Source organism: Nannospalax galili, unplaced genomic scaffold, assembly GCF_000622305.1.
Source record: "Nannospalax galili isolate Female #2095 unplaced genomic scaffold, S.galili_v1.0 scaffold772, whole genome shotgun sequence".
Taxonomy (NCBI): Eukaryota; Metazoa; Chordata; class Mammalia; order Rodentia; family Spalacidae; genus Nannospalax; species Nannospalax galili.
The window spans coordinates 3,437,194-3,450,531 of record NW_008332097.1 but is presented as its reverse complement, the minus strand read 5'-3'; the positions used below and the strand labels follow the sequence as shown (position 1 = coordinate 3,450,531).

At 40.9% G+C, this 13,338-nt stretch overlaps 1 protein-coding gene across 3 annotated transcripts in view; it reads right to left on the bottom strand.

Moving 5' to 3' along the window:
• Pds5a (PDS5 cohesin associated factor A) overlaps positions 1-13,338 on the bottom strand; it is a 161,824-nt gene that overhangs the window by 120,670 nt on the left and 27,816 nt on the right. Inside the window, exon 1 of one of the 3 annotated variants that reach the window (XM_017796664.2) lies at positions 338-377. The exons of the other annotated variants lie outside the window; for them this stretch is intronic. Coding sequence (XP_017652153.1) covers positions 338-340 — 3 coding nt within the window. The 5' untranslated portion in view covers positions 341-377. Of the gene's footprint in view, positions 1-337; positions 378-13,338 lie in introns of those variants that run through there. 3 annotated transcript variants of the gene reach the window in all.

Genomic DNA, 13,338 nt, shown 5'->3' with positions numbered 1-13,338 from the left:
ATACACACACATACACACAAACATATACAAAACACACATACACACACATATACACACATATACGCACACATATACATACCAATACACACACACAAACACACACATACACTCACATACACACATACAAACAGACATACACCCACATACACACACATACACACACATACACACACACATAGATATATACACATACACACATATACACACACATACAAACACACACACACACACACACACACACACACACACACACAAATCAATCAATAAAAAAATGAATTGTGTTTAAGGAAGAAGTATAAAAATTTGTTTCATGTTAATTAGTAGATAGGAACATTACCATTGAAATCTTCCTGATGAATTTATATCCATGCTCAGGTGCCAAGGATCCGGAAAGTTACCAACTGTGACTAGTAATAATCAGATATACAGAGATTAGAGATGCCTGTGCAAACATCTAAGTGTTATTTACATTAAAAATGAGTTTTTCTGTATGAAACAGTATATTCTAAAATGAAATAATCTTTTTTAAAGGTTAAAACCTCAATTTTATGTCTTATGGGGTTTATACTGAGTACAATAATGTGTAACTATTATTTCAACACTGTGAACCTAAAAATTACAGCCAATTTTGAAAGAGATGCATCTTTGCTCTGGAAACTGTTATTGACTATGTCAATGCTGTTGTAATGAAATGCTTCTACTAATTACATTATTATTAAAAAGAAAGAAAGAAAGAAAGAAAGAAAGAAAGAAAGAAAGAAAGAAAGAAAGAAAGCAAGCAAGCAAGCAAGCAAGCAGGCTGAGTACAGGCCAGAAGAGCAAACCAGTAAGCAGCTTTCCTCCATTGTCTCTGCTTCAATTCCTGCCTCAAGGTTCCTGGTTGAGCTCCAGCTCTGGCTTCCCTTGATAAAGGATTGTACTATAAACTGAAATAACCCTCTCCTCCTCAAGTTTGTTTTGGTCAATGTTTTATCATAACAATACAGAACCAAACTAAAACAGGGACTCTGTGAATGAGGACAGCCAACATAACAAAAAAGAAACTATATTCCCAAGAGAGAAAGGGCAGAGACTGAAATCAAGAAAGGTGACAGGACAGCTAAATAAGCATGGGAAAACAAACAGGCAACCCAAGAAAAGTAGGAAGTAGTGGGCTGCAGACTACTACTCCAATCCTGTCCTCTCCCTGGGGTGGGGATGGGGCAGAAGACCAAACCAAAAGTTAAGACTTGCAGCACACTGACAACAAACTGACAGTCCTAGCTATTGGAGCAGCCTACAGTTCTCAAAAGGCTTAAATCCAGTGTAGGGATTGTGTGTGACAGTGATTCTTCCTGCATGATAGACTAGCATTGGAGAAGAAATCAACTGCATTGCTCCCTGTATCTCAAGGTGCTACAACTAGGCACCAACAAAAGAGGAGACCTGCTGTTTTGTTTTTGTTTTTTGAGACTGAGCTACTCTAGAAACTTGAAAACAAGTCAGGGAGCCTAGGGACACACTGCCACAATGTATAGGTGGGAGACAACCACAAGAGGTAGTTGTGAAGAGGGAAAGGGTCAAACAGACCTACTGCAAAGTTGGAGCAACAGAGACCTCAGGCTGTGGAGGTGAGATGGTTGGTGATCCTGCCTTTGTGGAAAGGAGCAAGCTCCATCAAATGCTATGGAGACTGAGAGCTCTAAGCTCAGATTCAGAATACTGTCCAAGCTCTGCCTCACTATCCAGTAGAGATTGCTACAAAACAGGACTGACACCTTGAAACTCGAGTCTGGTGAATCTGGATCAGTGGATTTTTGCAGCTTCCTCCCTCCACAGTGTTGTTTACAGCTGGGAAAGGTCTGAAAACACTGAGACCAACGGGCAGAGTGCATGCTTCCTTCAGTTTCCCCTCCTGCTCAGTTTTCATCTACTTCTACAAATCTGATGTACTCAGAGGATACCCCTCAATTTGAACATTTGCTGCGCCTGGTTGCACAAACTAGGGGACCTCAGGAACCAACTGAGAACTTGATTAGCCCATATACCAGTATGCTTGTCGGAACAAGCAGGGGCAAAGAAGGAAAGTTTCTTAAGTAAACATAGCCCCAATGTTGGCAACCCCCTGAACTAGCCTGGTCCTCAACTGACAGTTTACCACTAGCACATTAGGAACTGAGAGGAACTACAACAGACTCCAGTTAACATCACCTACTCACCTCCAAACCGACCGGATTCCAGTATTAGAGGACCCGGAGAGAAGATTTCTTTTTTTCTCCTTTTATTGTATTTTAAATTTATATATTGTGTGTGTGTGTGTGTGTGTGTGTGTGTGTGTGTGTGGGGTGTGTGTGTGTGTGTGTGTGTGGTATGTGGTGTGCACATGTCACCACATATGTGTAGAGGTCAGGGAACAACTTGCAGGAATTGGTTTTCTCTCTACCACATGGAACCAGGGGATTAAACAGGTCATCAGGATTGGCAGCAATACAGTGTGGGAGTTCATTACAGTTCAAGATAACTCTAGCTATAGAGTAATTTCAAGGTCACCCTGGGCAACAAGAGACCCTGACTCAAAAAACCAAAATGAACAAATAAAATAAAATTCAATAGAAAGCATCACCAATAGACTAAATCCAGTATAAGAGTATCAGGGATTGAAGATTGAGGAGTTATCACATTCCGATAACAATGAAGAAGCAAAGCAAGAGCAATTCTGATCTCGACATTTAAGACACTGGAGACATGACCAAACAAACAAAGGAAGGTAGATCTCTGTGAATTTGAGGCCAACCTAGTCTACATAGAGTACCAGGCCAGCTAGTCAGGACAACACAGTAAGACACTGTCTCAAAAACAAAACAAACAAAAAATAAAATCATAGAACCCTATGCAGAAGGAACAGAGACACAGAACTGAGACAGACTAAAGGCAAAGAAAACAATAAAATTCTAGCATAAATTTCTCCAAAGATGGGGAAAGCAATGAACATCTAAGAGGCACTTAATATGTCTAGAAAATATGGACGCAATCAGAAAAGAACTTCTTCTGGTCAAAATATAGTTAAAACAGCAAGAACACAAAACAAAAAACCAATGCTGACAATTCAAGAGAAAAGTATCATGTGACTTACAAACCTAAGTTACGGATGGAGGCTCACCACTGTGATAATAGCACTTTGAAGGCTAAGGGAAGAAGACTGCCACAAGGGCCAGCCTGGGTTATATTCTAAAGACCCATCTCAAAACGTAAAAACAAGGGCAGAGCATGTATAGCACAGCTGGTAGAGTGCTTGCTTAGCATGCATGAAAAGTCCTGAGTTCTGGGGCTATAGAGATGGCTCAGTTAGGTTAAGAGCACTGGTTGCTCTTGCAGAGGACCCAGGTTCAATTCCCAGCACCACATGGCAGCTAACAACCATCTACAACTCCAGTTCCAGGGGATTCAACACCCTCTTCTGACCTCCACAGGCACTGCATGACATTGGTACACTTACACACATGCAGACAATACACCCATACACATAAATACACATAAAAACAACAAATTAAATTTTAAAAAAGTCCTGAGTTTCACCCTCAATACCCCTAACACAAGTGTGCTGGCACATGACTGTCATTTCAGCATTTGAGAGGTGGAGACAAAATGAGAAGTTCAGGGCCAGCCAGGCTGGGGATATAGCTCAATCCTCACCATTGTGGACTGAGTGAGACCCTGTTTCCAAAAAAAAGAAAGGGCTGGTGAAATGGCTCAGCAAGTAAAGCGCTGCTACACAAGCCTGACAACCTGAGTTCAATCCTCAGGACCCATATAAAGGTGGAAGGAGAGAACTACCTTGTGACCTCCACATATACGTTGTGGCACATGCACACCCCTCCCCACATACACATGATAATAAAATTTTTTAAAAACAGAGCTATAATATGTAGTTCAGTGACAGAATATTTTTCTAGCAAGCACTAGGCCCTGGACTCAATTCACAGTATCACCAGTTAAAAAAAAAAAAAAAAGGCATTAGTTCTTAGGCTGGGTATGGTGGCATATGCCTGATCCTCTCAAATGTAATTCTAGCATTTGAGAGGATCAGGAGCTCAAGATCTTCCTCAGCTATATAGTGAATTTAAGGCCACCCTGGACTACATGAAACTAAGAAAAGGAAAGAGGAAGAGAAGGAAGGGGAGGGGGAGGAAGAGGAAAGAAAATATAAAAAATAAACTGAGCATGGTGGCTCCCACCTATAGCCCCAGTACTACTCAGTAGGTGGAGTCAGGAGGCCAGCTTCCATTATGTAGTGAGTGGGATGACTAAGCAAGCAGGTAAAAATGCTTATTGATCAAGCCTGATGATGTAAATGGGACTCCTGGAATCCAAATAAAAAGCCATATGCAGTAGCAGCACTCCTATGGCAAGATGAGAGGGGGAGACATGAGACAAAGCCAGCTAGCCTGGAGTATACAGCATGGCAGAAACAACAGGTGGAAGGAGAGAAGGTGGGTGTAGTAGTGCTCACCTTTAATTGCAGCACTTGGGAGGCAGAGGCGGGTGGATTTCTGTGAGTTGGAGGTTAGTCTGGTCCACACAGTCAGTTTCAGGCCAGCAGGGCTATATAGTGAGACCCTGTTTCAACAAAACAAGGTAGATGGAAAAGCCCAACTCCCAAAAATTGTCAGCTGACCTACACACACACACACACACACACACACACACACACCCATGGCATGCATGCTCCTACACTCACACAGAGTAACAATAAAAAATCTTTTGAGAAGTCAGCATGGGCTACAGCAAGACTTTGTCTCAGAAAATTCCTGTGCGGCCCCCTCCACACAAAGTAAATAAAAATTAAAAAAAATTTTTTAAACTAAAAAAGAAAAGGAAAGTATCATGCACCACGATCAAGATGATTTCATGGTTGGTTCAACATATACAAATCAGTAAATATAATGGAGTATATCAATCAAGCACAAAACCCACATGGTCATCTCAATAGACACACAGATGCCAAATTCAATATCCCTTGCTGGTATTGCTGGTAAAAGCCTGGTAGGAACTAGGACTAGAAGGGCATATCTCAAAATAAAAAAGGCTAAATGCTCCCTAGACAAATGTAATTTCTTACTATGTGCAAAATATGGGTCTTTAAACTTTTTTTTTTTTTGGTCTTTTTGAGATGGAGTCTCCCTGTAGCCCCTGCTGTCCTGGAACTCACTATGTAGACCAGGCTGGCCTTGAACTCACAGAGATCCGCCTGCCTCTGCCTCCCGAGTGCCGGGATTAAAGGCGTGCACCACCACGCATGGCTTGGCTCCTTAAATTTACAGACAAGTATCCCAGTCACCACCCATCAAAGTAGCTTCTTTTTCAACAGAGATTATTAGTTACATACCACTGGTCCCACACAGAGACTGTCTGTGAATTGCCCAAGCCTAAGTGACATCTAGGATCCAACTTGTACATCTAAGATTCATGGAACATAGAACAAAGGATGAAGAGAACACTAATGCATCTTTCGGTTCTAATCAAGCAACAGAGAGAGGGCCAAGAACACAAAAGGTCACAAGTGGCCAAAACAGAGAGAATAAGGGTTGGCAGGGTATGCGTCCTTGGACACGACTCTTGTACTGAGGTCCACCTACCCAGGGCTCAGGGATTATTGCGGAAGAGGGGGGCAGAAAGATTGTAAGAGCCACGGAAGAGGTGCATGACCATATGGAAATAGTATGTGGGACCCTTCTCATACAAGCCTACAGCAATGGTGTCAGCATGCACAAGACCCATGCAAAGTTAGGCAGACAAAACCCTAGCACAGAACTGTGGAAATGAACAGCAGGCCCCAATCTTAGTCGAAGAATTACTGGCAGCTGATTATTGCTGGGTGATGAAGAGACTCTAGATAGGCTGACTAAACCCTGATTGATGAGCTTGCACTGAGGGACATCTCAGGACACTAACTTTACATACTAGGCCTTAACATAAATGACATAATGTATGAACTCCAGTGGGGGGGGGGCTATGGGAGGGTGCCAAAGGAGAAGGGGGTATAAGGATGATTTTGTGTATGAAATACACAAAAATTCAATTAAAAAAAAAGGCTAATAAGCTGGGCATGGTGGTGCACGCCTTTAATCCCAGCACTTGGGAAGCAGAGGCAGGCGGATCTCTGTGAGTTCAAGGCCAGCCTGGTCTACATAGTGAGTTCCAGGACAGCTGGGGCTACAGGGAGACCCTGTCTCAAAAAGACCAAAAAAACAAAACAAAAAAAGGCTAGATGCAACAAACCTATAATCAGCATTCATGGAATATAGGCCTGCAATCCCAGCACCAGCACCAGGGAGGTTGAAGCAGGAGGATCAGGAGTTCAAAATCATCTTTGAAATAGTGAATAAGAAGTCATCTTGAGCTACATTAGACCCTGCTCTCATCTCTACTTCCCAAGTGCTCAGATAATAGGTGTGTGCCACCCCATCGAGGTTCATTCAATGCTGGGAATAAAACCTAGGAATCTGTACACACAAGGCAGGCCTTTTTTTAGATTGTGTGTGTGTGTGTGTGTGTGTGTGTGTGTGTGTGTGTGTACAGGTGCCTATGTAAGAGGGCATCAGTCCCTTAGAAGTTGAGTTACAGGTGCCTGACAGGTGACTGTGAGCTGCTAGGCATAGGTGCTGGGAACGGAACTCAGATCTTCTGGAAAACAAGTATTCATTTTCTTAGTCCTGATTTAAATTTGGGGGGTGGTGGCGGGAGCGGGGTGGGAGTCTTTTTGAGACAGGGTCTCCCGGTAGCCCCATGTGGCCCAGAAGTCACTATGTAGACCAAGCTGACCTTGAAGTCACAGAGATCTGCCTGCCTCTGCCTCCCGAGATCTATACTAAAGGCGTATGCCACTATGCCCAGCCTGGCTTAAATTTTTAACAATATCTTATTAATTATTTTTATTTTATATGTATGAGTGTATTGCTTCCATGCATGTAAGTGCACTCGTGTCATGCAATGCCTGCGGAGGTCAGAAGAGGACGCTGGACCCCCTGGAACTGGAGTTATGGACAGTTGTTAGCCAGCTACCATGTGGGTGCTGGGAATCAAACCTGGGTCCTCCTCTCCAAGAACAGCCAGTGCTCTTAACCACTGAGCCATCTCTCTAACCCTATAAATTTTTTTTTTTTTTAAGATCTGAAAATAGAAGGCAGACTATCTGGGAAGAGGATATGCACCAGTACAAGGAAAGAAGAGGGCAAAGGAGGGTATAGAATGGATACTAATGCAAAACAGGGGAAAAATTCATATATGCATTGCCTACCAAAAAGGGAAGGGATAAAAGGGGGAGTGAATATGATCAAAACTATATATGAAAATTAAACATTGTAATAAAACCCATTTTGGGGAGGGTGGGGAGTCTTTTTGAAACAGGGTTTCCTTGAAGCCCCAGCAGGCCTGGAACTCACTATGAAGACCAGGCTGGCCTTGAACTCACAGAGATCTGCTTGCCTCTGCCTCCCAAGTGTTGGGACTATAGGTGTGCGCCACCACGCTTGGCTATAAAACCCATTTTTTGTACAATTAAAATTCACTCAATTTTTTAAAAAGGGCAGGTGGTTGAAAAGAAAACTGAATATGAAGAAAAATATTCAAAATGATAGCCTTTATGAAAAATTCACAGCAAACACATTTACTGAAGAAATACTTGATGCTTTCTGTTTAAGATTAGGGACAAGGCTGGGTGTCATGGTGCATACCTTTGACCCTAGCCTTTCGGAGGCAGAGGCAAGCAGATCTCTGTGAGTTTGAGGCCAGCCTGGCCTACACAGTGAGTTCCAGATCAGCTGGGGCTACAGGGAGATGCTGTCTCAAGAAGCAAAAAAAAAAAAAAAAAATAGAAACCACAAAATACTGTTGAACTAAGGAACAATTAAGTGAAAAAAGATTTTATGTTCATAGGTTGGAAGACTTTGCATTAAAATGGTAATACTCTCCTAATCTACAGATTCAAGCATAGCCTTTATCAGAATCTTAGTTGACTTTGTAGAAACAGCAAGCTGATTCTAAAACTCACATGCAATTGCAAGAGACTCAGAAGAGCCAAAAAACAAAACAAAACAAAACAAAGGGCTCCCCAAAATCATTTTGAAACATACTATGAAGCAACAGTGTGGTATGATGCATAGACACATAGATGAATGGAATAAGAATGAAGAATTCTGTTCGACAGAAACCAATTTCCAACAGCAGTGCCTAGACAATGGGAAAAAATAAGCTTTTCAATAATGGAGAAAATAAAAAATTTTAAAATGATTTAAGAAGAACCAAATATTCACATGAAGAAGAAGTAAATTAGACCTTTAACTTGAAATACACAGAAATAACTAAATATCTATTAAGGGCTTAAGGAAACAAAGGCATAAATCTGTGTGATCTTGGTTTAAGCAATGGATTCTAAAACATCATACTAATAAACAGCAAAAGAAAATAAATTAGAGAAACCAGATTTATCAGTTAAAAAAAAATATCTCCAGATCTTATTAGTAAATTGAAAAGACAAGCCAGGTGTGGTGGTGCACGCCTGTAGTCCCAGCACTTGGGAGGCAGAGGCAGGCGGATCTCTGTGAGTTCAAGGCCAGCCTGGTCTACATAGCGAGTTCTAGGACAGCTGGGGCTACAGGGAGACCCTGCTCCAAAAAAAAGGACCAAAAAAAAAAAAAAAAAAAAAATTAAAAGATAACTTAAGAATGTAAAAACTTCTGTAAATCATATTTCTAGTAAGAGGCTTGCATTATGTGTGTGTGCGCACACCCACACTCCCCCATAACTCAGTAATGAGATGAAAAATATATTTATAAATGGGCAAGAAAGGGTTGGAGATGGCTTAGATGGTAAAGGTACCTGCTGCCAAGCCTGACAAGTTAAGTTAAAGCTCCAGTACCCATATGGTAGAAAATCAACTCCCATAAATTGTCCTCTGACCTCCACATGTGCATAACATGTGCATGCACCCCCCCCCATAAATAAGCAATTGTAATTTCCAAAATTTTAATAGGCAAGGAATTTAATTTTTTTTCCCAAGGAAGATATACAAATTGCTAACAAACATACAAAAAGATTCTCACTAGGGAAAAGTAAATCAAAACCACAAGAAAGCTGGGCATGGTGGTACATGGCTGTAACTCTAGCACTCAGGCAGGAAGATCAGGAGTTCAAGAATAGCCCTGACTATGTAGCAAGGTCCAGGCCTGCCTGGGATACAAGACATCACACTGTCTTAAAAAACAAAAACAGCCAGGCGTGGTGGCACACACCTTTAATCCCAGCACTGGGAAGCAGAGGCAGGTGGATCTCTGTGCGTTCAAGGCCAGCCTGGTCTACATAGCCTGGTCCAGGGTAGTTGGGGCTACAGGGAGACCCTGTCTTAAAAAAAGACCAAAAATCAAACAAACAAACAAAAAAAAAACCACACAAAAAGCAAATGGGGCTGGAGAGATGCCTCAGTGATTAACAGCACTGACTGCTCTTACAGAGGACCTGGGTTCGAGTCCCAGCACCCACGTGGCAGCTAACAACCTTCCAAAACTCCAATTCCAGGGATCTGATGCCTTCTTCTGACCTCCATGTGCACTGTACCACATGGGTGCATGTACACACATTCAGGTAATACACTCATACACTAAATAAATAAATTAATTAAATAAAAAACAACCATAACAGCAACAACAACAACAACAACAAAACCAAGAGATGCTATGTCACACTCATCAGGATGGCTAGAAAAAGTCAAAATGACTGAACAAATTATAGAATCCTCATATACTGCAGGTGAGAATGTAAATGGGACACCTACTTGGGAAAGTCTGACAGTTCCTCAAATCACAAAATACAACCCAGGAAATGTATGTTCATATGGTAACTTGTATATGAATGTTTACAACAGCATTACTTAGTAACCAAGATAAACTCAACACAAACTTCCATCAACTGACAAATTTAGCAAACAAATGTCGGTATATTCATAGAAAAAAAAAATTTATGGCCACCAAAAATAATTAAGTGTTGATGCTTCAAACAGATTAACCTTGAAAACATCCTAAGCCACAAAAAATGACATGTTGTATGATTCCATTTATTTGAAATGTCATTATCAAGGAAATGTGGAGACAGTCAGAAAGGTGGTACATGCCAAGAGTCCTAGCACCTTGGAGATGCAGAAAGCAGGACCAGGAGTTCAAGGCCAGCCTCAGCTACATATGAAGTTCAGACCAGCCTGGGTTACATGATGCCCTGTCTTAATCCAACCCCCTTCCTCAAGGAAAAAAATTGGATTAGAGGGTGCTAAAGGCTGAAGGAAAAAAGGAGGCAAAGGGGATTAGGGGACAGTTAAAAGATTAGGGGTTTCTATTTCTATTTGAAGTGATATCGTCTTCTAAAACTGACTATAGCAATGAATGCATATATTAAAAATGACTATACACTGCTTCCTGTGCCTGCATGAAGATGTGAGAGCTTAGTTTCTGCTCCTACTTTGTCACCATGTCTCCCTGCCATGATGAACTCTTAAAAGTAAGGTCTGGAGAGATGGCTCAACAGTTAAGAACATTGTTTTTGCAAAAGACCCGGGTTCAAATCCCAGCACCCACATGGCAGCTCACAACTGTCTATAACTCCAGTTCCAGGGAATCTGACAAGTCTCTTCTGTTCTCCACCGGCTTTGCACGACACAGGTACACTTACCTACAGGCAGGCAATACACTCATACACATAAAATAAAAATAATAAAATAAATTTAAAAGTAAAAAAAGACCATACCCTTATTTTTTTTTTTTTTGAGACAAGGTCTCTCTGTAACCCCAGTTGGCGAAGACCAGGACTCTGGCCTCAATCTCATAGAGATTTGCCTGCCTCTGGAATACTGGGATTAAAGGGATGCACCATCAGGCCAGTTTATTTATACAGTTCTCGAGATAAGATCTCACTGTGTGTATACCTTAAGGCTAGCCTCTCTCATTCCTCCTGCCTTGTTCCCCAAGTGCTGAGATTACAGGTGTGTGCCATTACGCAGGGCAAGAACTGCTCTATCTTTTTTTTTTGGGGGGGGGGGGTGTCTTTTTGAGACAGGGTCTCCCTGTAGGCCCAACTGGCCTGCAACTCACCATGCAGACCAGGCTGGCCTCAAGTTCAGAGATCCGCCTGCCTTGCCTCCCAAGTGCTGGGGCTACAGGCATGTGCCATCACACTGGGCAAACTACTGTTTTTTAAAAAGAAAATTTATAGAGCAGAGTATGATCGTACGCACCCATAATTCTGGCACTTCAGAGGTTGAAGCAAGAGAGTAATGAGTTCAAAGTTAGCTTTGGCTACATAGTTCAGGCCAACCTAGGCTACATGAGATGTCAGGAAAAAAAGGATAAAATTTAGACAAATAATACTGAAGTGCACAAACCATTTAAAATTCTCATAATTTTCACTAAAACATACTTTTAAATGTTAAAATCTTGGGCTGGGTATGGTGATACATACCTGTAATCCTAGCACTTGAGAGGCAGAGGCAGGAGGATATGGAGTTTAAGGTTCTCCTCAGCTACATAGTGAGTTCAAAGTTAGTCTGGGCTACATGAAACACAGTCTCAGAAAAATAAAAGTTAAAGTGTCTTTAAGTTTGACAAATTTGGACAAGACTGTGGTTCATAAGCCACTTTCTAAAATAAGGAATAACTGTCCTAGAAATGTAAGCAAAACAAACTTCTAAACTGTGACATTTTTCTATATTAGAACTTGATATCTATAGTATACATTACTTAACTAATGAGTTTCTGTTTTCCTCTTAGTGCTGGAGATTGAACTAGGGCCTCAACACAATGACTGAGCTACATAAATCCTCAGCACACCTTAAGGTCTAGGCAAAATAGGGTAGCAAAGAAGACAGGGAACTAAGGGAGACTAAAAAGCTCAAAGACAGGACATAAAGTAATACACAGTCCTTTTGAAAAAAAAAAAAAAAAAAAGACTTGCAATCCCAAAAGCTAAGATTATAGGCTTGCATTACCACACTTGGCTGTGCATTCTTTTTATAAAATGAAAATGGTTCAAAGAAGTATCAGTAGTATAAGATCATAAAAGGTCTAAACAATAGGCATTAGCTAGCAGTCTAGGCACAACAATATAACACATAATGTGAAGAGGAGGAGAGCAAAACTGAACAGAACTGTTTTCTAGAAAAGAAGGTAAACTTCAGGAAATAGATTTTTATTTACATCTCCTACTGCTGCTATGTACAGACTTCAGGATTTTGATACAAATCTCCAGAAAATTTCTAAGTTCAGAGCTCCTAAACTAAGAATTCAGATTTCCAATCCACTGGAAATCAAAGACCCAATTAATACCCTGGCTTCCATAGCTCTTCATTCACAGAATGACCATGTGCCCCAATGTGCTTTAGACAGACAAAATTCATACTTGCGGTCTCTACTTAATTAATGAAAGCAGTACTCATAATAGGTCTCATCAATGTTTTTCATCTTTATCAAACTGAGTAATACCTGGTACATACCCTCATTCTGAAAATGTTTTACCTTCAATTATCTTAACTGCAAAATTTCCTTTTAAGAACAAAATATTCGACTTCCCAACTCTTTTATTTCTATGTCCTTAGTGAACTTACTTTTGCCTTCAATATGAATTCTAAATCTTCAATCAAATTGTATAGTCCCTCTTGCCTTAGTTACCTCCCTAATGATGTGTACCTAACATAGACACTTCAATCATGCTTTAACAACAACCCACAGCACCATCCTGACTTCAATAATTTCCAATCCTAAATGGTTTCTATTGGCTGAATCTACCATGTCAACAGAGCACTGTGTAATATATAAAGTACAGAGACTCATGCTACTCAAGTCTCCAGACTCAAGCTTCTCCTTATGGCATAAAAACACACAAATTATACTGGGGATTTATTTAGATGCTGGGTGTCAATTTGGTTCTGACTTTTAATGGACAGGTGATCCAAATACAGGTAACCGAAACATATGCTACTTATTTTTTCTGTAGTTGTAAAAGAAAGAAACATAACCATGTGAAATTTTGGTATTAAGAGATGATGGACACGAAGTGCCAGTTCTACTACCTGGCAAACACAGACAAAAATTCCCATGCTTTATCAGTTCTAAAGCTATTTTAATACCCCTTGAGCTGGGATGTGTCTCAAAATCATTGGCTTTACAATATTACAGTGAGTGACAGCCAGAAGCTGTGGTAAGAGAACTTGTTGCTTACCCTTACACAAATTTTACTATGAAAACCCTGCTGGAGGTGGTAGGTGAATCTCTGTGAGTTCAAAGCTAGGCTGGTCTACACATCGAGATCCAGGCCAGCTTG